At 38.7% G+C, this 23,579-nt stretch overlaps 1 protein-coding gene across 2 annotated transcripts in view; it reads right to left on the bottom strand.

Moving 5' to 3' along the window:
- The window catches only part of ARHGEF26 (Rho guanine nucleotide exchange factor 26), a 128,600-nt gene that overhangs the window by 95,429 nt on the left and 9,592 nt on the right, over positions 1-23,579 (bottom strand). For both annotated transcript variants that reach the window (XM_045539510.1, XM_045539511.1), the window contains 2 exons: positions 4,218-4,274; positions 863-1,023 (listed from right to left, as the gene is read on the bottom strand). In XM_045539510.1, coding sequence (XP_045395466.1) covers positions 863-1,023; positions 4,218-4,274 — 218 coding nt within the window. The remainder of the gene's footprint in view (positions 1-862; positions 1,024-4,217; positions 4,275-23,579) is intronic.

Here is a 23,579-nt window from a genome sequence, read left to right as displayed (position 1 = left end):
CATGAAAAAAAAATAAATATATTTTCTTATATAATCATAAACTATTTCTAAAGAGATACGAGAGAAAACAAATGTTGACTCTTGTCTCTGAGGTGGCCAGGGAACAGCATATGAATAACATTTTCACTATAGAACCTTTTGTATCTTTGGAATTTTAAAACATGAATTTATTATTATACACACAAAAATTAAATAGAATAAAATCATAAAAGAAGCAATGATAAGTATTACCATAACATTGTAGTTATATAAAATGTCCTTATTTATGAGAGCTGAATCCTGAACTATTTATGAGTAAAACATTGTTTCTACATACTTGGAGATACTTAAAAAGAATACATAAGCAAATATGGAAATATTTTAACAATTGTTAAATATAAGTTTTCAGTGTGTGAAAATCTATTATATGATTTTATCTACTTTTCATGACAAAAACTAAAACAAAAAATTCTTAAATGTAATGAAAATAAAATATTAAATGCTAGCCAGATACTGCCTATGAAAGCCTTAAGCCTGAGGCCTACTCTTTCTTTACTAAAATAGACAAATATCACAGACTAGCCCCAAACCAAGACTGTTCCCTTGATGTAATCAGAAGGAAAGAGTGAGCAGAGTAGGGGAAGAGAAGGAATAAAGAGACCTCAGACAGCTGTGCACTGTGACAATTCATTACATACTGAGCATCTGTCTATGCATCAAACTTGAAAGATATCTTAAAATTTATTTCAAGGAATGAAGACAAAAGCCAATTGAACGAATGAGAGACTTTATAACCCCAAATGCCTTTCTTTAGAAATAACAAGGTATATTTATTAGTATGCAACCTCTTGGCATGACCAAAGGCAGGCTGAAGCGCACTTACTTTTTGCTTGCCTCACAGACATCTGTAATATTAGAGAAAAGGTGGTGCCTCTCGGTTTTAGTCATGGTATCGCTCAGTTCTTTAGAATTTTTAAACATTCGAATCAAGATTTCCAAGCTGAGTAAATATGAATGTTCAGAGGATATGACTTCAAAGATAGCCTGGTAAGAAGGAAAAAGAAATGTATTATTAATTATTTTAATTGGAGAACTAAATACAGCTCTGATAATTCTGCTATAAGAATGACATAATATCTTGAAAAGTGCAAAAAGATAAGCATTGAGAAAACTGCATCACCAAACTACCGTCTTTATATAAGACAAATATATCCAAATCTCAAGAAATAGTCACTGCCTGTAGTGTATATATGAAAAAATGAAAGCATTTGGATGACTTGACATTGCATCCTGAGGTCATGCCTTTGCCAAGGGGTAGAATCTATGGAAGGAAGCCAGGGTATGTCATAAAATCTCAGTATGACACTAATTAACCTTTGGGGTCACCTCCTCCAGCCCTGCTTTCAAAGCATGCTGCTTCAGGGACAGTAAGGATTTATGGTCATCACTTGGGATTCAGAGACAATTTCTCACAAATGTCTTCCTTCACTCCCCTCTCATACGTGCTCCTTCTCTATGCTTTAATCTGACTAATTTGCAGTCAATAAAAGCAAATATTCTGGCATGACTTTACTTACCCTTAAAGGGCTCTTATCAGCCACAGAAATTCTTTTATATAAACTCATACAATTGAAAGTCATTCCATCCATTCAACAAAGCACCCTCTCTACTCTCCTCAGTGTCTCAAGGAGCAAAGGACCCCTCTGCAGAAACTCTTGGTGTCAGGCACACAGTGGTTTTCCTGATAAGCGTTAATGATGAAATGCCAATCCACACATGTGGATAGACACCAACGCCCTGTGTAAGGAATTCATCTAGCTCCTTAACAAAATCAAATTCAGATCCTCTAAAAACGGCAATGCAGGGAGAAGTCCTCAGCCTGAGATTCACATCCTTCCTGGAAAGCTCCCCAGTAACACTGCTTTCATCACCCTGACCTCCAGGGCTCTACCTCTTCAAGCTCTTGCCCCAAGAGCACTGGGGGGCGCAGGGGAGGCACAAGCAGGTGGATGCCCAGCTGCTGATGGGTGGTGCATACTTTGTAAGTCACGTTAGAATTGCTAATCTCAGTGTTCATCCCCCTTTTTAGCATCCATAAAGTGCAGGGACTTGGGTCTTGCTTAAATGTGCTGTTCTAGCCTCAGCTGTGCTCCAGGGAATTAAGCGATGTAACTACCTGAAGAGTAAGGAGTAAGAACACTGAGAGTCTCACCTAAATTGTGTCTTGTGTAATTCTATTCAATCAGTACGATGATCCCCAAGAAACATAATATAAGGCAAACTAAAGAAAATGCTTCCTTCCTGACCAAAAGTGGCAGATTGCTGAAGAATATGGTGCCTTGGAACGCCTTAAAATATTTTCAACAACAAAAGCTTGTGTAGGCCGGGTGCGGTGGCTCATGCCTGTAATCCTAACACTCCGGGAGGCCAAGGTGGGTGGAACGTTTGAGCTCAGGAGTTCGAGACCAGTCTAAGCAAGAGCGAGACCCCCCCGTCTCTACTAAAAATAGAAAGAAATTATCTGGCCAACTAAAATATATATAGAAAAAATTAGCCAGGCATGGTGGCCCATGCCTGTAGTCCCAGCTACTCGGGAGGCTGAGGCAGGAGGATCGCTTAAGCCCAGGAGTTTGAGGTTGCTGTGAGCTAGGCTGACGCCACAGCACTCTAGCCCGGACATCAGAGAGAGACTCTGTCTCAAAAAAAAAAAAAAGCTTGTGTAATCAAATCCAAAATACTAAAGTTGTACAAAAAGACAGAATAAACTAGAATAGATCACATGAAAAGATAAATAATTGGTAGTTTAATGTAAGGTACTGCTGTCATTACTTTTTGACATAACGAGTCTGAATAAATATTTTCAGAATATAAAAGAAATAGATGCGGTTCAAATATATAAGATTTAAAAGAACAGAAATGTCCAAATAGGATTAAGTACCTTGGAGAAACTTTTGAATCGAAGAGAGAGAAACATTCTTTTATGCCACAATGTTAACAATGAAGAAAAAAGTACCACCTACTGTCCATCATCAGGAAAATGGATAAAAAATTTATAAATGTGGTATTCACAGAATGTAATACTATATAGTGGTTCAAATGATATAGATTAATATGCATTAACATGAATAAATCTCAAAAACAATGTTGAGTGCAAAAAGCAAGTAACCAAAAAATATGTACAGAATCATACCATTTATATACATATTAACACACACACACACAAATATGTCTGTGTGTACATTTATATATAAAACATGATTTAAAATACAGATTGGAAGGATATGTATCAATTCATAATTACAGTTGTCTCTGGGGAGGAAAGGAAGGGAGTGAGACTGAAGAGGAGTATGTAAGAATGCAGGAATTCTACTTCATCAAAAGTTTTATATTGAAAAAAAAGTTTTATTTTGTTTAAAAAATATGAAGAGAAATTATAAATGTAATACATTCATTCATTCTCAGTGGATGTGTATATCAAAGTTCTATACTATTATATTTTCTTAAACTTAAAAAAAAGGCACTATACTGCACTTTTGTATTTTTGCTTTATTCCATGCCAATGAAATAAGAAAAGGATATCCTTGTGTCCTCCGTGGAATTAATTTATATGTACGTACATGCATAGATTTTAATATATATGCATATGCATACAAATACATATGCATAAGGCAGGAGGAAAGTGCTTTGAGAATTTCACATCATTACAATGAGCAATTTTCTTAAACTGCATTCATTTAAACTTCAAGCTGTAAAACTCTAGTATTATCTGTTTTATTTTTAATTAAATAAACATAGTTTTAGATTTATAGAAAATTTGCAAAGAGGGTTCAGAGTTCCTTGTATCTTTCACCCAGCTTCCCTCAACCAAGGTACCTTATATAACCAGGGTACATTTGTCTACAGACTAAAGTACATACTTTATTCAGATTTCACAGCTTTTCCACTAACATTCTTTTTCAGTTCCAGACCTAGTGTCGATTTCATTTTTCAACATAGTTCTTCCAGTTTAAATACCTGGACTAGGTGCTTTGTTGTTTAAATTCAAATGATGTTGAGATATTTAAGGCTTATGTGTAGCTTTATTTAACAATGATCACTAACTGCTTTTGTAAAAAGAAAACAAATACATTTCCAAAGAACAACACTGAACGAGAGCACATAGTAGGTGAAAGCACAAAAAAGCGGACACCCACATGCACACTTCAGAGCTCTAAAGCATCTGCTGGGTGGAAACATACCTCTTGTCTCTTTCTTTCCTCCTGGCTTACTGTCTGAGATAATCCATTTCTTTTCACCTAGGAGAAAAAGCACAACAGAGTTTAACTCATTTAAGTTTCTTTGTTATGTAAGGCATAACTCTATGCCCTTCAAAAATGAAGAGAAATTATGAAAAATGTTGAATTTAGCACATTAATTTTCTGTTCTCAACACCCTCAAATAACATTTAATCCATGAATAAATTAGCATAGTTCAACACTGAAGAAGTGAAAAGTGTCTGGAACACAATCCTATCAAGTTGAGTTTTTCTGTTCTAGTCTTACTTCTGGATATTTCTAAAATATATATCAAATTAATCACCCAAATCATAAATAAAGAAATTTGATAATAAAGAAAATGAATTCACCACTCTGAGACTTTATTGTCCAGGCTCACACACTTAGAAAGTAATTTGAACACTATTTTCCACAAAGACTCCATGGAATACAAGTGCCCTTCACAAAAATCCAATCAAACAAGAAAACAAAGTCCCCTCCCCCATTCCAAGTTTCAATAGTCTTTCAGTATATTAAATTTCACAAATAAAGATGCTAGTTTGAGAAGCTTTTTTGTAGCTATAGTACCTAAAAGAACCACGTACACAGTACCATACTTGGAGTGATGTATTGGCATTGTTAGTAGAATCACTGCAATCCTATCTCAACTGCCACGTATTTGATTGTTGCAGCTCCCATCATCATTCAGTTTCTAAACCAAAGAGTGGAGGCTGACCTATGAATTCCGTGAAGACAGGACCTGGAGTCTCTTCTGGTACACCTGGCACTGAGTCTGGCACATGATAGACACTCATGTTTCTCAGTCAAAGATTAAATTAGCAAAAGGTAAGGCCTATGTAAAATACCGACCAATGAAATCCTATGCTTCCTAAAAAACAAAATTTAAAAACCATGTTCTCAAGACCTATTTAAGTTGACATCTAGTATTTTTATCACAAATTTAAAGACTTAAAAAGATGTATTTTCCTGCTAATTGTAAATCTAAACATATCAAAATGTGTTACTATACACTTTTAAATATATCCAATGGAATGTAAAAACCATAATGATTTGATACCCACTGATATTCATTTAAAAGTAAGCTTTCCTTAACATATACTTTATGTTATTCTTTTGTCAACCTGAAACCACATTTCTATTTCAACTCCCCCCAAGTTTTCTTAATGCAATATAATTCTGTGTGAGTCTCATTACTCACCCTAGCAGATGCTAATAAGTTTTTTAATTTAATTTTTAAAAATTTCCTATGATCATTGAGCTTTAAGTATACAAGATTCCAATACAAATATCACTAATAACCTATGATCAAAACAACACAATTACTTCCAATTTCAATGCTTAAAGCATGAAAAGTAAAATTTTATTGAGATTGAATCTCTTACTGAGATGGGGTTGATGGTACCTTAATTAAAGGAGTTTGCTGAAACCAGTATTTCAAAATGACCCCTTAATGTGAGGCCCCAGTGGTTTTACACCTTGGGACATGGCACGACGGTAAGATTTGAGATGGATAAGACAGATGCCTTTCTGTGGTAAAATGGCAAAACGGCGGCTGTGAAAGGGAGGTGGGAAAGACAACCTGCCTTAACACTTTAACTGCAGATGCAGTCTGTTTTAGAAAGGGGAACCCAGGGCCGGGCGCGGTGGCTCACACCTGTAATCCTAGCACTGGGAGGCTGAGGCGGAAGGATAGCTCCAGGTCAGGAGTTTGAGACCAGGCTGAACAAGAGTGAGACCCCGTCTCTACTAAAAAATTGAAAGAAATTAATCGGAAAACTAAAAATATATACAAAAAGCTAGCCGGGCATGGTGGCGCATGCCTGTAGTCCCAGCTACTCCGGAGGGTGAGGCAGAAGGATTGCTTGAGCCCAGGAGTTTGAGGTTGCTGTGAGCTGGGCTGACGCCAGGGCACTCACTCTTGCCCGGGCAACAGACTGAGATTCTGTCTCAAATAAATAAATAAATAAATAATAAAATTAAAAAAAAAAAAAAGAAGAAGAAAGGGGAACCCAGAAGATGAGGATCTGGACAATGATATCCTCAAAACTCTTTCTGTCCATCCTTACAAAGTCGTCATGAATTCCCAGGAGTGTGATGCATACTCTAATGTGAAGACAGCTGGTGCACAATTCTCTCTATATTGTGCTGTTGTGAAAAAGAAGACGCTTATATGTTACTGTCCTTAATTTGGTCTTTGGAAAAAGTTGGAAAGCAGTATAGTAGAGTAGAATATCAATAGCAAAATCAGCAATCATTTACTAAACATTTATTATGGGCCAGGAAATATGCTAAGCATTTTATACCCCTTTTCCCATTGAATCCTCATAAAAATCCTAAAAAGTTGATACTGTTCTTATTCCTATTTCACAGAAGGTTTAGACTCCAAGAGCACACAACTAATAGGTAGCAAGGCCAGGATCTGCATCCATGCATGCTCAATTCCTGGGCTCATGCTTTTAGTCATGCTTTATATGGGTTAGGAACACCCTGTTTTCTATGAGAGGCAGCCCATTTCTAGGGTTGGGATATCATCACTAAGACCCCTTCGAATGCCAGGTTGGTACCAGTTTCCATGTGTTTTTTTGGTTTACGTACATTGCGGAATGTTCTAAGCCTTACCAACCAGCCTAACCCTGGGTCAGCCTGTCAGCAAGAACTGAAGGCTAAAAAGGCTTCTTCACACATTTTAGTAAGAGAGGAGACTAGCCAGAAGAGTGAGACCCTTCACAGCTGTTACCTTTGATTAACCCTGAGCAGGAATTTCACAGGATTTCCTGCATGACACAAAGTCCTGGCAGATGGATATACAGGTGCCATGCCCACACTCTACAGGTAAGGCCACCAGGAAGAATTTCCACACCACTGGTATCTCCACCCAAATAGAGCTCAGACCCAAAAATCTTACAGGGGAGAGAAAGAAACACTTGGGCTTAGAGACTTACCCAGATGACAGATAGTTTACTGAGGAATTAAGAGTATTTCATTCTATCAAAAAGAGGGAAAATACACAGCTAAAGTAGTTGTTCTTTTGAGGGGGAAGACAAGGTAGTTTGGAAAAGGGTAAAATATTAACATACAGAATTATCATCTTTCACTAATACTAATATGACAAATAGTAAAATATCCCTTTAACCAAAAAGCCATCCTGTAAGGAACCAGTGGCTGACACAAAACTACAGTAATAGAAAAAAAAAAAAAAAATTCCAGGAAGTGTTCCTGCATTATGATTGAGAAAACTGAAGTGCAGCACACTGGGGAGCCTGCAAGTTTACTGTAGAGAGTTTGACAAAGCAGCTAGCTCACTGTGGCTGGCTGCCAGGCCACTGCCCCCAGGTCTGTCCTCCCACTGCCTGTCCTCCTGCCTCAGCCCCTCCACATTCTCTAACAGGACAGGTTCGCCAGGTTCTTCCTCCAGAGCCCAGAGAAATCATTTTGTTTGCCTGGGGCCTTCCACACTCAACTCTAAATCAAGTAGCACCTGAGAGCAGGTGCCTGGGGTAGAAGGGCATGAGCGGGCAGGATGATGTCAGAGACTGATGAGTGTGGAGGGATGAAACCAAAGAGGGGGAGAGAGGGATCCAAAAAGGGGGCCCCAAGAAGACTGGCAGAAGGCAGAGAAGAGACAATTAGGGGAGAATGAGAACACAGGCACATAATATCAAGTGGAAATTAACAAGGAAGGAATAAAAGGAGAGAAGGGAGGGAGGGAGAAAGGAAAAAGAAGGAAAGAAGAAGAAATAACATGTTCAAAGTTTGTATAAGGAAATATCTATGGAAATTTTCAAATTAAAAAGCAGTGATCTTATCATCAGTAAACTTAAGTAAAAATCATTTGAAGGTCCAGGCTTTGTTTGCATGAAAAAAAAATATGTATAAAGCATATGTTTATACCTATAGTTTTAAAATGTTTTATGCAGTTAGCCCGTTTTTGCTAAGAGAATCTAAAGTATTGCCAAGTTTATCACATTTCTGCAAATGCTCCCCTTGTCTCTATTTGTGGAAAAGAAAAAATAATATACCATCTCCTAAAACCTATGAGTCCTATTTACTATCTAAAGTGAAAGAAATTTAAAATTGTACAGGCTCCTTTTTCATTTTTAAAATATACATTTTATACTGGTAGCTCCAGCTGGGTACAGATGGGAACAAACAGCCAAAGCAACACTCTTTTAAACACATGGACAGCCAAAGCAACCTCAACTGAACTTTCTTATTCCTCGCTGGTTTAAATTTCTTATTTAAATATGTCATCAACAAGTAGAATTGCAAATGTAGTTTAACGAAGCAGTAAGAACTGGATTCGATTTGAGCTTTTTGTTTCTGTATAATTTAACCAATTCACAAATCTGCTCAAATTTGGCCATGGCAGACTCCAGACTCTAAAGAGAAAGTATGAACACATGTCAATATCTTCAACATTTTAAGTGAATAACAATTAATTCAAATCAAAAAACAGAATATGCAAGACTATAGTTCTCATATATTAAAAATATGAAAATATATCTGTGGCTTGTCAAGATAGTGAATACATAGAACTCACTAATGTTACAATAGTTTTAAATTCATAATTATAAATTTTATATTCACTGTTTTAATCAATGCTGAAATTATTGACCTGTGATCTTTGTAAATGACATGTTTTGCATGTCCAAAAGAGAAAGAAAGGAATAATTGACTATACCTAATAAAGAACACTACAAGATACTTTTACAGATATATATTTGTCTAGTTAGACCCAAAACACACTTTATGAAATTTATAAAAGGGTAAATACCCTAAACTATTGACCCAAAAGTTAATTATTAGATACTTCATCTAAAATTCATGTTGGTTTCCTTCTTGATCCCTTGTGCCACGGTCTGAATGTCTGTACCCACCGCCCCCAACTCCCAATTCATGGGTTGAAATCCTAACCCCCAAGGTGACAGCATTAGAAAGTGGAGCCTTTGGGGAGGTGATTAAACTCTGCCCTCACGAATGCGATTGATGCCCTTAAAAAATAGGTCGGACAGAGACCCCCTTACCCCTTCTACCATGTGAAAATACAGCAAGAGGGCACCATCTATGAGTCAGAAAGCTGCCCAAATACTGAATCTGCCTTGATCTCAGATTCTTCAGCCTCAAGAACTGTGAGAAATAAATTTCTGTTGTTTATAAGCTACCCAGTTTATGGTTTCTTCGTATAGCAGCCCAAACTAAGCCACCTTGCCAATCTGAGCTTCTCAGATGAATATCCTACAAAGGAAGAGACAGGCTTAGGCAGTGAGTCCACTACTGCAGTCAGCAAGGTTACACTAAGCATCTTCACCTCACAGAGAGCTGTGTCAGGAAAGCCATACACTTTGTGCAATATTCCTTGGTCTCTGACTCCACTAAGTGGAAGAGGTTATGAGCCAAGTTCTCTAAGCCCCAAATAGAACACTAATATTGCCATTTACATAGAACCTATCTGTGGATAGAGCTAAGACTAACAGCACTAGTCTCTTGACCAATTAGATCATCTTTTTCTGTGGGATAAACAGAGATGAGTTCTCAAGCCCTCCATGACTTGATATTGTTTCTAGATAAGATGAGTATGCATTCCCTCTATTTTTCTCCACCAACCAGGGAAAACAGAATGGGAGGACCCCAAAAGACTGATCAACCAAAAAGACTCAGAAATGTAGGCAGTTAAAAATTACATCAGATATTTATAATCCAAGATCACTCTGGCTCCATAAAGCACTAACTTACACTGAATATCCATTTGAGCTAAGACCTTTAAACTTGTCAGAGTTCACTCATTTGCTGAAAATAAGCTGGTTATTCATGCCTACTGGTGATTCTCTACCCGCAGGCTTCTTTTCCCAAGAGCTCAAGTGGGAGGGGATCCCAAAGTAAAACTACACCACAGGACACAATCACTCCTAAGTCCTTTCTACAGACTTAACACAGCCCAAGTCATCCCTGAGTTACAAATGAGCTAGAGTTATTTCACTGTAAATAACATGGGAACAGCAGCAATTTGAGAGTATGTTTGAAGCCATTAAAATGAAAAACCTGCCAAGGTCCAGAAAGAGGGTCCTCTGTAACCAGACCTCATAGGCTTTCTCCAGTCCTACGGCATCCACAGGGAAAGGTTCTGAGACATCACTTCACTTAAGCTAGGGCTGCCACATGACATCAGTTTCAATGGCCAGAGATCTGTATAACCAGACCAAATACAAGGTCAAGATGTGGTCATTTCTTTGGGGAGTGACAGGTAAATAGAAAGAACACTATTTAAAAAAAAAAGAAAGGTAAAAGATAATGGCACATTTAATAAAATCATATGCTTAATTTAAAAATAGGCCAGTGACCTCCTAATTCATTTGTTAAAAAATTTGATCTTCTGATCTACTGATGTTAAACTTAATTCTATAATTCTCATCAAAGTTCTTGGATCTCAAGAAATATTACAGTAACAAGCACCTCAAGCAGGTGACATCAGGTTTTCTAAAATGATGGCAAACTGAGATAAAGCAGGCTGGGGCTTGGGGCTTTTGTCCCTCTATGGCTTATGTCACCTTCTACAGACAGAGCCAGGCCTCCTGAATGAACTCAAATTATTTCAACAGTTATGAGGCTCAGAATAGAAACCACAAACAGGTAACTAAATGTACAAGAATAAACTGCTGTGCTTTGTACGATTTCAGAGATAAGTGTGTATTCCTTCATTTGCAGCCAGCCTTCACTAGCTTCCTACCCACCTCTTTGCAATTCCTGATTCAGAGTTCTTGGTAGTCCTTAATTTATGTCTCAAATTACCATTATATCAAATGCTTAACATGCGCCAGGCACTGTTCTTTCCAAGCATCTAAACTTTATAACAACTCTTTGAGGAAGGTATCACTATCCCTAGTTTACAAATAAAAAAACAGAGACACAGAAAAGTCAAGGCATTCACCCTAACAAGCGGCAACGCTGGGATTCAAACCCAGGCCTGACTGTTCGCTCCCAAAGCCTGAGCTCTTAATCACTGTGGCACGCTACTTTCTAAAACTTCTGAGTTTTTCAAGAGCTATAATATGCAGCTACTCTTCCCCTAAATTAAGTTCCTCCCCATGGATGCCCCAGAAACCACATTTCTCGTGGGCTTTGCCACTTTCTGCTGCAGTGAAAACTAATCTGTCAGTGGGGCTCCCTAGTCAATTAACTTGTTGATTAGTCCTGACATTTGTCCCACTAAACAAATTCCTCTCTTTTCCTTGTGGCTCTCTCTCTGCATTCCCCTCTGTGGGCTACTAAGCCTGGACCAAACGTCTTCATTCTCTGTCTCCCAGATGAACAAGAGAGATGCAGTTCTCATATATCTATCAGCAATTAAGAAGAGAGAAAAATGAGGTTAACAGGCCTGGCGCGGTGGCTCACACCTGTAATCCTAGCACTCTGGGAGGCTGAGGCCGGAGGATTGTTTGAGCTCAGGAGTTTGAGACCAGCCTGAGCAAGAGCAAGACCTCATCTCTACTAAAAATAGAAAGAAATTATCTGGACAACTAAAAATATATAGAAAAAATTAGCCGGGCATGGTGGCGCATGCCTGTAATCCCAGCTACTTGGGAGGCTGAGGCAGGAGGATTGCTTGAGCCCAGGAGTTTGAGGTTGCTGTGAGCTAAGCTGACGCCACGGCACTCTAGCCCAGGCAACAGAGTGAGACTCTGTCTCAAAAAAAAAAAAAAAAGAAAAAGAAAATGAGGTTAACAAATATATAAAACACTAGTGACAAAGAAGTAACGAGGATGAAAGGGAATAATTTTAGAATAAAAGGGCAATTCTATAAAATTACATAATGAAACATTAACAATTTCTAAAAAGTGGGCTATTTAATAAAATACTGAGGAACAGACCAGACTAATAATAGCAATGAACAGTTGAGAGGTTGGGATGGTGGTGAAGTCAAAGCAGGTGTCAGTCTTAACTGCTATGTTTAACTTTTTAATAAGGAGAATACATTTGTATTACTTCTGTGATTCAAAATAATTGTTTTTAAAAAGTAAGCTTAAAATTTTGAAAAATTTCAAACTGAAAAATGAGAAACAAACTAATGATTAACAATAGGAAATTAATTGGAAGAACCAAACATTCACTTATTTGATAAAACAGTACACCGGTTTTAAAAAGATTATTGTGGAAGAAAGTTTAATGACATGGAAAGTCATTCATAACACTGTTAAGAGAAAAAAAGTAGTTTATAAAACAGCCGGTTTAATAACATGAAAAAAATATTTACAACATTGTTAAAGGAAAAAAATAAGTGACAAAATTATTATTATTATTATATTTTTGCTTAAAAGACCAATTTCTATATATACATTTAAAAAAAATCTGAAAAGTTATATATCAAAATGTCAACAGGAATTGGTGAAGGGAAAGATTTCAACTAGTTTTTTTTTTTTTTTTTTTTTTTGAGACAGAGTGTCACTTTGTTGCCCGGGCTAGAGTGAGTGCCGTGGCATCAGCCTAGCTCACAGCAACCTCAGACTCCTAGGCTTAAGCGATCCTACTGCCTCAGCCTCCCGAGTAGCTGGGACTACAGGCATGAGCCACCATGCCCGGCTAATTTTTTTGTATATATATTTTTTAGTTGGCCAGATAATTTCTTTCTATTTTTAGTAGAGACGGGGTCTCACTCTTGCTCAGGCTGGTCTCGAACTCCTGACCTCGAGCGATCCACCCGCCTCGGCCTCCCAGAGCTAGGATTACAGGCGTGAGCCACCGCGCCCGGCCTTTCAACTAGTTTTTATTTTCTTCTTTTTATCTATCGATACTTTCTAATTTTTCTATAATAAATATGTCTTGGCTTTGTAATTAAAGCATCATTTTGAATAACAAAAACTAAATGTTTCAACATCCTCTTTCAAAAAAGAAAGAAAACAAGTAGAGAAGACAAGTGGAATTGTTTAAGGATGCCAATAATACACGTATTTCTTTGTTGATGCCGAAAGGAAAGCTAGAGAAATGAGATGGATAAAATAGATAAAAGAAATAAAGAAGCTAAGATAAAGGGCAGCCATAAGAAAAAAGGATTTTATTCATGTCCAAACCAAGCACTGGTTTATAAACTAGTGTTGAAAATGAGTGATGACAGGCAGATCTGCAAGCGTGAGACAGAGGAGGAGGAAGGCCAGGGTCACAGTCAGCGTAACTGAGAATGACGCTATTTACACATACTGAAGGTATGAGTCAAGGGGCTAAGGAAGGCAGAACACGTCTGAGGTACCTCTCTTGCAGAAGAAAAGAACACCTGATCACCTGTTTCGAAAAGTAGTGCCAATGTCGTAGATGCCATTTTATTTTTGTTATTTATGTAAGTGGCCGGTGTACAGGAATGACAAACTCCAAAACAGTAAGTTACTTAGAACAGCACTGACACCGAAGTTAATTTCTGAGGTGTGCAAAAAAAATCTAATCTAAGCAAAACCTGCTTTGGAAAAAGTAATGGAGTAAACTGATGTTTTACATTAGACATACAAAGCATGCGAAGATTTCATTGGACAGGAGTTACCTTAGTGCACGGAGATCTGAGAAACCCACGTAGCATTACCATCTTTCTTCTTCCCTTTGCTTATGTATGAAGCTTTATTCAAGTCATTTATACTTGCATTACTTTTATTTCCTACTCTTCTGCTCCACTAGCCCATCTAGTTAAAGTCATATCCTATCGAGAGAACTTCCCTGACCTTCACACCGTTCTCTATCATTTCTATTTGGCATTCACCTTGGCATTCTGTCTTACATTTTTTCAAACACTTCATTTAGATATTTCATTTCTATTGTCTCCTGGACTAGGCTCTAAGCTCCTGGAGTGCAGGATGAGTTTTAGACTTGTTTTGTTTGCCCCATCCACTACAACGCAGTGGGAACAAACAAACTTTGGAGTCAGACATTAGGGTTTTTCAAATTACAAGTTATAACCTCTTAGTGAATAACAAAATAAAGTTCATCTTTTGATGGACTGATCATTATCTATTTAAATGTAACACAACAGAAATAACATAAAATACCATAGTATATTGTAAGCATCAAGGTTAACTTCTGCTTTGTAAACTGTTAAGAGAAAAATGTAGTTTACAGAACTGTTTTGTAACACAAAAACTAATTTTGTTTGAGAAACACACATGCCCAAGCACACATATTTGTTTACAAGGTAAAACATATTTCTCATTATGTCAAGCCCCTGAAAAAGACCGTGGTTGCAACATCCATGCTATGATGTGTAAATTTACAAGTCAGTCACAGCACTTACCACTCCGGTAGACCCCTACAAAAAAAGCTGTTCTACTCACAGCCTCTTCAAAAGCAGCAGCCCAAAGTGTTCACATTTCCTACTATAATACATCTTAGAGGCCAAAGCTGATTGGAACAGAGCTAGTCAGGCACCTGTCCAAATGACAATAAATGTTTAAGTGGCTTATAAGTGAGGGAAGAGTAGCTGAGCCAATATGATCCTCTCTCTCAAGATCTAGGCTGGGCATAGTGGCTCAAGCCTGTAACCAACACTTTGGGAAGCTGAGGTGAGAGGATCACTTGAGCCCAGGAGTTTGAAACCAGCCTGGGCAACATAGCAAGACCCCATCTCTACAAAAAAGTTAAAAATTAGCTGGGCATGGTAGCACAGGCCTGTAGTCCCAGGTATTCGGGGGGCTGAGGCAGGAGGATCACTTGAGCCCAGGAATTTGAGGCTGTAGTGAGTTATGATCATGCCACTGCACTCCAGCCTTCTTGACAGAGAGAGAGCCTGTCTCAAAAACAAACAAAACAAAACAGAAAGATCTAAACTGGGCAGTTTTATATGGAAGCTGAAAGGATGACATGAAGGTGGGACAGGGCTGTGCTGGGTAACCCCAAGTTTAAGTTCAAGAACTCAGAAACTATGAGTATTCAGAAGCTATCAGGAGAAAAGCCAGGCATAGTAAAAAAAGGGAAAATTAGCCAATTCATGAGAAGAGAACGAACAGGCAGAGTTGCCAAGTCACGTTATTGGCAGAGCACCAGAGGGAAATATGGTTCCTGCTCTTCCAGAGCCTTAGGCACATGTATCCACTTTTGAGGGAACTTCAAAGGCTGTTCCAGGTCATCTCAAGACCCTAACGAAAACAGCAGGAGAGTGGCCAGATTTAACATCCCAGAGTCTCAGCAGCCTTGATATGAAGTAAAGAACTTGCCCTCATAATATTGTCATAAGGACTACATGAGCTGTAACCCTCCCACACAATATATCCTCTGCAAGTATTTGGTCAATAATTTAACTGCATGTAAATAAATCAATATTGTGATGCTACGTGGCAGGTCCCAGAGCTACAGCAAACCTGCAAGTCAGCCATTGCACTGCCTGCTCACATGGAGACTTTGGACCCACGTGGATGTAAAGCCTCCCCGCTGCTCAGCCGGGCAGACAACAGTCATAGTCCTTTGCACTCCACTACCAAAAGCAGGGTTTCTTGCCCCACCCAAAGTGGACACTGCTCTATTTTTGTGTTACTGCAGTTGGATGGGTTTACTTCCTACATCAAAGAGGGAAATAACCTGCAAGTTATTTTTTTACTGGCAATAATACCTCCCTCTGCAGAAGCTGTCTATTGAATTTATAGTCCTTATTTCCTCAAATAATAGAAATATGGATAATAAATGTCCTAATAATCTTAAGACATTAGAGTATAGATTAATCATCTTTTTCAACAAGATATATGTGCTCTGTATAAATTCAAAAAAAATTGAGTAACAAATTTTTAAGGACTAATTCTATCTATCTATCTATCTATTTATTTATTTATTTATTTATGTAGAGAGAGCGTCTCACTCTGTTGCCCAGGCTGGAGTGCAGTGATGCAATCATAGTTCACTGTAACCTTGAACTCCCGGGCTCATGCAATCCTCCCACCTCAGCCTCTTGAGTAGGTGGGACTACAGGTGTGCACAACCATGCTCGGCTAACTTTTCTTTTTTTTTAAAGATAGGGTCTCAGTATGTTGCCCAGTCTAGTCTTGAACTCCTAGGCTCAAACAATTCAACTGCCCTCGCCTCCCAAAGTGTTTGGATTACAGACATGAACCACCATGCCCAGCCTAATTCTATATTTAAAGATTCAACAGTAATTTTGAGGGTGACAATACTCTCCAGACATCATGCAGACCAACCACTATGTGAACACGGCCCTGAGAAACAGTGCCATCGTTGGACTGAGGGAGGAGACGTCAGGAAGGCAAACACAAGAATCTAATAAATGAGTCCACAATCCAAAGCTCAGTGTTATAGAGCCTTTCCCCACAGTTACTCAAAATTCTTCCAAGTAGCTGACCCTTCTTTTCTTTTATCTAATTACACTTTATTCCTACACACTGCTATTGTTTTTTAATATATCCCATCCACCTCCCCAAAAGAAATACCTAATCAAGAATGAGACTATAATTTAATCTGATTTCGTAGTAAGCAACACCTTGGAAGTCATCAGTGTGTGATGTGTTTAAAAGAACAAGACTGATGAGATCACCACATGAGTCCACGTAAGACAAACGGCCCACGGACTGAGCCTAGGGACCCTCCAATATGTAGAGACTGGAGGGATGAAGAAAAACCTACAAGTAAGATCACGAAGCTCCAGGTACACCAGCCTATTTCAGTATCTCTCACCCACGATTACCCCAAAAGGGCCTGCGCATGTGACATTTTCCCTGCCTGTAACTTCTCCATCCTGTCCCCCAGCTTTGTCCCGCCACTCATCTAGACACTCTTCAGATGGCAGGTCAGGTCACCTTTTCTGACATCTTCCTACAACTGACAGCACCTTGCCCAAACAGGTACTCTTCCCCAGCAGATATCACAGCAGCACCAACATGTCCTTCATAGTTTCACAACAGCTGTAATTCTGCATTTATTTATGGGATGATTTGATATCTGACGCCAGCCCTGCCATTCAGGGTATTTGCAAGGACATGAAAACAAGGTGGAGTGTGTTCCTGCCCTATCTCCAGTGCCTAGCATAAGACCTGGAGTGGAGCAGGCCTTTGATAAAGATGATGAATGAAGAAATCATTCATCAATCTCTCTCTTGGATTTTCTACTCAGTGAAATTACAAGAAGACCCTCTCTGTTGGCACATCTACCACTCAGTTGGCCTTTAATTACTCAGCTCCAAACAAGCAGTTTTTTCTCCCTCTCTCCATATTTTTCAGAAGGGGTTATATGAAGTTCCAACACTGCTGTAATTCAAATAAAGAAAAACTTTTTTTTTTTTTTTTTGAGACAGAGTCTCACTCTGTTGCCCAGGCTAGAGTGCCGTGGTGTCAGCCTAGCTCACAGCAACCTCAAACTCCTGAGCTTAAGCGATCCTACTGCCTCAGCCTCCCGAGTAGCTGGGACTACAGGCATGTGCCACCATGCCCGGCTAATTTTTTCTATATATATTTTTAGCTGTCCATATAATTTCTTTCTATTTTTAGTAGAGACGGGGTCTCGCTCTTGCTCAGGCTGGTCTCGAACTCCTGAGCTCAAACAATCCGCCTGCCTCGGCCTCCCAGAGTGCTAGGATTACAGGCGTGAGCCACCGCGCCCGGCCAAGAAAAACTTTTAAAGGTGACGTTAACAACATGGAAACTGTACTCAATACATAGAAGGCTACAGTAAGTTGTTTCTAGCATTGAGAAATAAAGTCAACAACAAAAAAACCCTCAAACTGAAACTAAAAAAATAAGACAAAAATTATAAACAAATACTTACATGTATATGCATGTGCATTTTTCCAAAGAGAAGGACGATGGCTCATGGTTTTAATTTGATTTTTAAAGTATATATAATCCCCCAAAAGGAAAGATGGCTAAATGCATATCCATCCTGTATAATAATATAGCAATTATAAGATCATGTGTAGACATGACATGATTTATAAGACACATTGTTCAGGAAAAAAGCAAGTTGTATGTTATAAATAATCTGTATATTATTTATGTAAGTACATGTAATTTACACTTTTTCCTTAAATGTACATACGTGGATTTTCAGAATTGTGTTATGAAATTGAGAATAGCATTATCCATGAAGAAGGGGAGAGGGGCTGGAATTGTAAGCGTGATCAAAGAGATTGTAACCTTATCTGAATAAGGTTATGAACAATGTCTGAATTCTTTTCTACATGGAGAACTTGCTATGTATTGCTTACATAGTCAAAGTTAATTTCCAAAATGTTAAGAGAATACCACAGTCCAATTATACTGAAACAGCAAGGCCACACAGAGCTTAGTCTCTGGCCCAGGCTAAGCAGTCCCTACTTTCAATTCTCAGCTACAAGGGGAATTCTTACTGAGGTCTATCTTAGTCTGGTTTCTGTTGCTTACAACAGAATGCCTGAAACTGGGTAATTTATTTAAAAAAGCAATTTATTTCTTATGGTTATGGAGGCTGAGGAATCCAAGGTCAAGGAGCCACATCTGTTGAGAGCCTTCTTGCTGGTGGGTACTCTCCGAAGAGTCCGGAGGTGGCACAGGGTATCACATGGGGAGGGGGCTGAGCATGCTAACCTGCTAGCTCAGGTCTCTCTTCCTCTCCCTATAAAGCCACCAGTTTCCCCTCCTATGATAACTCATTAATTCATTAATCTATTAATCCATTAGTCCATGGATAGATTTATCCACTCATGACAGCAGAGCCCTCATGATCCAATCACCTCTTAAAGGTCCCACCTCTTAATACTGTTTCATGGATTAAATTTGAACATGAGTTTTGGAGGGAACAAATATTCAAACTATAGCAGGGTTTCAGGTCTAGGCACATGGACCTCTATTTCTATTTATAAAGACACAAAGATTCTAGAAGATACACTGTCCAACTTAAAAGTATAGACTAGTATATGCCTGCAGTCCTAACTGTTTAAACTATGAATGCTAAAAGTAAGCCAGACGTGAAAATAAGAGTATTTTTCTACATTTTAAACACAAAAGATATAGTAAAAGGCCTTAATCACTATTTAAGGTAAAAAATAATGTTATGACATTGCTGTGTCACAAAACTGTAAATAAAAAATTATATGACTGCAGGCTGGTCCGAAGGTAGTGAGTTATCTCACTTGATTGTTCACAATCAGAGATTGAACTCCTTGTTCTACTACTTTCCACCTCCTCACTACTGCACTTGACTAGTCTTAAAAAAAAAAATTACATAACTGCACAAGTTACTGTTTTAAGCAACACGTCGCTGAACAACTGAAAATTCAGACAAGTGTGAAAATTTAGGGAAAAGAATGAAAATCTAAATGCACTAATTGGCCGGGTGCAGTGGCTCTTCCCTGTAAAATTAGCACTTCGGGAGGCCAAGGCAGGAGGATCACTTAAGCCCTGGAGTTCAAGTCCAGTCTGAGCAACATAGTGAGACTTCATTTCTTCAAAAAATAAAAAAATTAGCAGAGCACCGTGGTGCACCTCTGTAGTCTAAACTACTCAGGAGGCTGAGGCAGGAGGATCACTTGAGCCTGGGAGTTTGAGGTTGCTGTGATGACGATGCCACTGCACTCTAGGCTGGGCAACTGAGTGAGACCCTATCTCAAAAATTAAATAAATATTAATAAATAAAAATAAATGCATTAAGCATTTCTGCAAACATAATGATATTCAGATTTATTACATCTGTTGAACTCTGATTTTTAGTAGAAAATAGTACATCTTTCACAATAAACATAGTGTAAATTCTAAAAAAAAGTTAAGTCCCATCAGATTGAACTGCTAAGATTCCAAAGTGTCTGTTGTATTTTCAGCTGAATTACATTATATTTATAATAAAATTGCCACTTCTCAAATTTTCCTTTCTCACCCTGCAAGCTCCTGCAGTCTCCCAAAGGTAAACTGCACGTGCCTTAAGCTCTGAGCCCAGAACCAGAGCTTCAGGTCCAAATTCTAGATCTCTCATTACACCATTAGCCACGCTAAGCACAGCTGAATAAATACTTTGATAAAAATATAAAAACCAACCCCTGACTAAAGAGTTTAAAATTTTTGAGCAAACGGAAGAAATATTCAAAATGTTTTAAGATTACTGATAAAGCCACATGTCAGCAAGTACAAAATCAGAGTACAGTAGATGATGATTATATTAGGTATTGAATACAGAACACCCTTTTCAAAGGGACCTGGCATTTCAAAGGTGATGGAAATTACACAAACACACCCCATGGCAAATAAATGGGGTCAGGACACAGCTGGCAAGGAAGGGTGGCTTTGGTGCTGTCACTAAACTTAACAAAACAAACACTGGTTTCACAACAGTCATTTCTTAGTACATGCATAGTACATGATTTTGGAGGAGTGGGGGGGTTATCATATAAAGAAAGAAAAAAAAACTCCAGTCAAAATCTATCTAAAAGAAGAGGCAGTAAATACTTGTGGGATCCTATTAAAGGATGAACTTAGGAAAAACCTGAAGCCTAGCTGGCCACACACCTGGCACTAACCGTAACAAGCACATAGTGTCCTAACCCTGACTAATACAATCAATATTTTTCTTGAAACCCACGTGCTTTTCCCAGAGATCTAAGAACTGTTGGCTTAGTCCTCGCACTGGTGTTTCAGGTGAGTCACTGCAAGATTCACCTGTGTACGGCAGGTTCCTTGTGTCTGGGCACAGTTCCAGATAATCATCTTTAGAGGTCAAAAATGACTTTCCAAATTCATTAAGGTTTCAAAACCTCAATGAATCTCTTCCACATATGATCAACCAAACACTGGGAACAATGGCCACTTAAATTATTTCAAATACGTTCATGTTCCCCAAGGCCTGAAAGCGCAGCACAAAGTTATATTCCCCGGAGTGAAGAAATCCTGTACTTCCAATTAAGAACAGATCTACACACTTGGACAATCGAGTAAATGAAGAATAAGCCTGTCCCCATACGCTAAGGTTAAAGAGCCCAGGTTGCATCCTTCACCAGAAGAGAACAGCTCATCTCTATATGGAGAATGTGTTGGCAGAGACACCACTGCTAAATACATTCACCATTAATTCACTTTGTCCTACCATAGAAGTCTGTGGCAGCCTAAATGCTCAGTATTCTATTGAGGCCTGATCAAATAAATGCCCCTCTTACCCAGTTCTAACTCTCCTTTATTCCTAGATGGCCACAACCCTACAGTTAAAGCTGTCCCAACACTGTAAATGGGGAACCACCTGTCACCTGTGTAGTTGAACACTGCCCTACCTGGCACTGTCCAATGAAACCAGAGAAAAACACGCTCAGACAAATTGCACTACAGACTGGAGGCTTAAAGACCTTATGTAACAACCATAAATTACTGCAAATTGCCCCACTTCAAAAGAGTCTTCGGCATACTGAATACTTCTTACAGTCAACTGATGAGGAAATGTCACCATCCCAGCAGGCAGGCAGGTGTTTGCAACAAAGATAAGAGATTTTTAGAAAATAAAACAACCAACAGGAGCTAATGCACAGTGCCCCCACTCACTCCCCTCCTAATTAGAAAGTCAAGGTATATGCCAAATTGAGACCTAACCCACTGCCATAAAACCCCTTTTCCTACTCTCTTCCTGGGATCAAGGCCTTACTCCAAGAAGAGTTTGGTGTTAAAATGTCACATGCAAGATTAGATGCGGTCTACTCTACCAATTTGATATATTAAAAGTTAAGCAAGGAAGGGTGATGCAAAATATATATATAAAGTGGAAGTCTTTTAAGATCTGCCCTCAACACTGCATGTTCTCTACAAGGAGGGCTCAGGGGATGAGGTCAGACAGAGAAATGGAGGTGCCGATCACTTATGAGAGACACCCTGATGTTAATGATTCAAGAAGCCTCCTCTCTTTAGGGTCCCAACTGCAACTTGGACATTTACTAACTGGATAGGCTTCTAAAAAGGTAAGGGCTGTTTTCTGGTGTTAAAATATCTGCTTTCCTAAAAGCCAGAGCTGGTTGTATCTTCTTGATAGATAGAAAACCCACACGAGAAGGACTGAAGATAACTTCAGTGATTGCTTCTGGGGAGGCAGGAAGGAGGAAAATACTAGAAAGGAGGGAGTGATTAGCTGAATCTGTCTAAGAAAACAGAAGCTGAAGCAAATATGTTAAAATATTAACATTTGTTCAATATGGGTAGTGGGTACACAGAAATCTATTACCTTTACCTATTTTTTTAAATTTGTCTGCAGGTTTGAAGTATTTTGCACCAAAAAAATTAAAGTAAAATTTAAGCAAATAGGAAACAAAAAAGGCACAAAGAAAATGTAGGCTGGTGCCTAAGCAATGCTAAGTGGCAAAGTCCAACCATGCTACTTTGATTAAATATAATTGCCAAGTAACACAGTAAATACACACAGGCTTCCTGGGAACACTCAACTCCAAGATAACATAAAGTTAGAACACACTTTATAGTTTTATATTTTATTGCAAGATAGTTTTTTTTGTTTGTTCTTTTTTTTTTGAGACAGAGTCTCGGTCTGTCACCTGGGCTAGGGTGCCACGGCGTCAGCCTAGCTCACAGCAACCTCAAACTCCTGGGCTCAAGTGATCCTCCTGTCTCAGCCTCCCGAGTAGCTGAGACTGCAGGCACATGCCACCACGCCCGGCTAATTTTTTTTTTCTATTTTTAGTTTCCCAGCTGATTTATTCTTTTTTTTTTTTTTTTTCAGTAGAAGGTCTCACTCTTGCTCAGGCTGGACTCAAACTCCTGAGCTCAAGCAATACTCCCTCCTAGGCCTCCCAAAGTGCTAGGATTACAGGCATGAGCCACCACACCTGGCTGCAAGATAGTTTTTTGATATCAATCTTACTAACAAAAGGCACATCAGTATATTTATTTTATGTGAAATAAAACGCATGTCCATACTGGAAGCTGAACGGAAAGATATGCACTACTATTTAATTGCATGTACATTTGATCACCTAAATGAACGCCAGACTTCAGGAGGCATAAATACGGAGCCTGATTTTTAGTGCTAAAGCTAAGTTGGATCAGCGTGTAACTGCCACAGAAATCCACATTTGTGTTTAGCATCAGAGGCTAACAGCAGGATTTAGCCCTGTGCTAACAAACGCAGCTGCTGCCACACAGAGAAAAACTCAAAAAATTCACAGCCTTCTTTCTTCTCTCAGATCCTCTACCAAATGGTCTATACCAACAATCAAATGAACTGAAAGACAGCCATTCAGAGCTGACATGGCCTCATAAACCTTGTCACCAGTTTTTCCACATTATCTGTTTTGGTAAACACATATCATGAGATCATTAGGTTAGGATATAAGACTACCAAAACACCAACTCTGTGCGTAGGTGTTAGCACCTTACCACATACTAAAATCCAGGGCCAGTCTGG

The sequence above is a fragment of the Lemur catta genome, chromosome 1, assembly GCF_020740605.2.
Source record: "Lemur catta isolate mLemCat1 chromosome 1, mLemCat1.pri, whole genome shotgun sequence".
Lineage (NCBI taxonomy): Eukaryota > Metazoa > Chordata > Mammalia > Primates > Lemuridae > Lemur > Lemur catta.
This window is presented reverse-complemented; position numbering and strand designations above follow the sequence as displayed.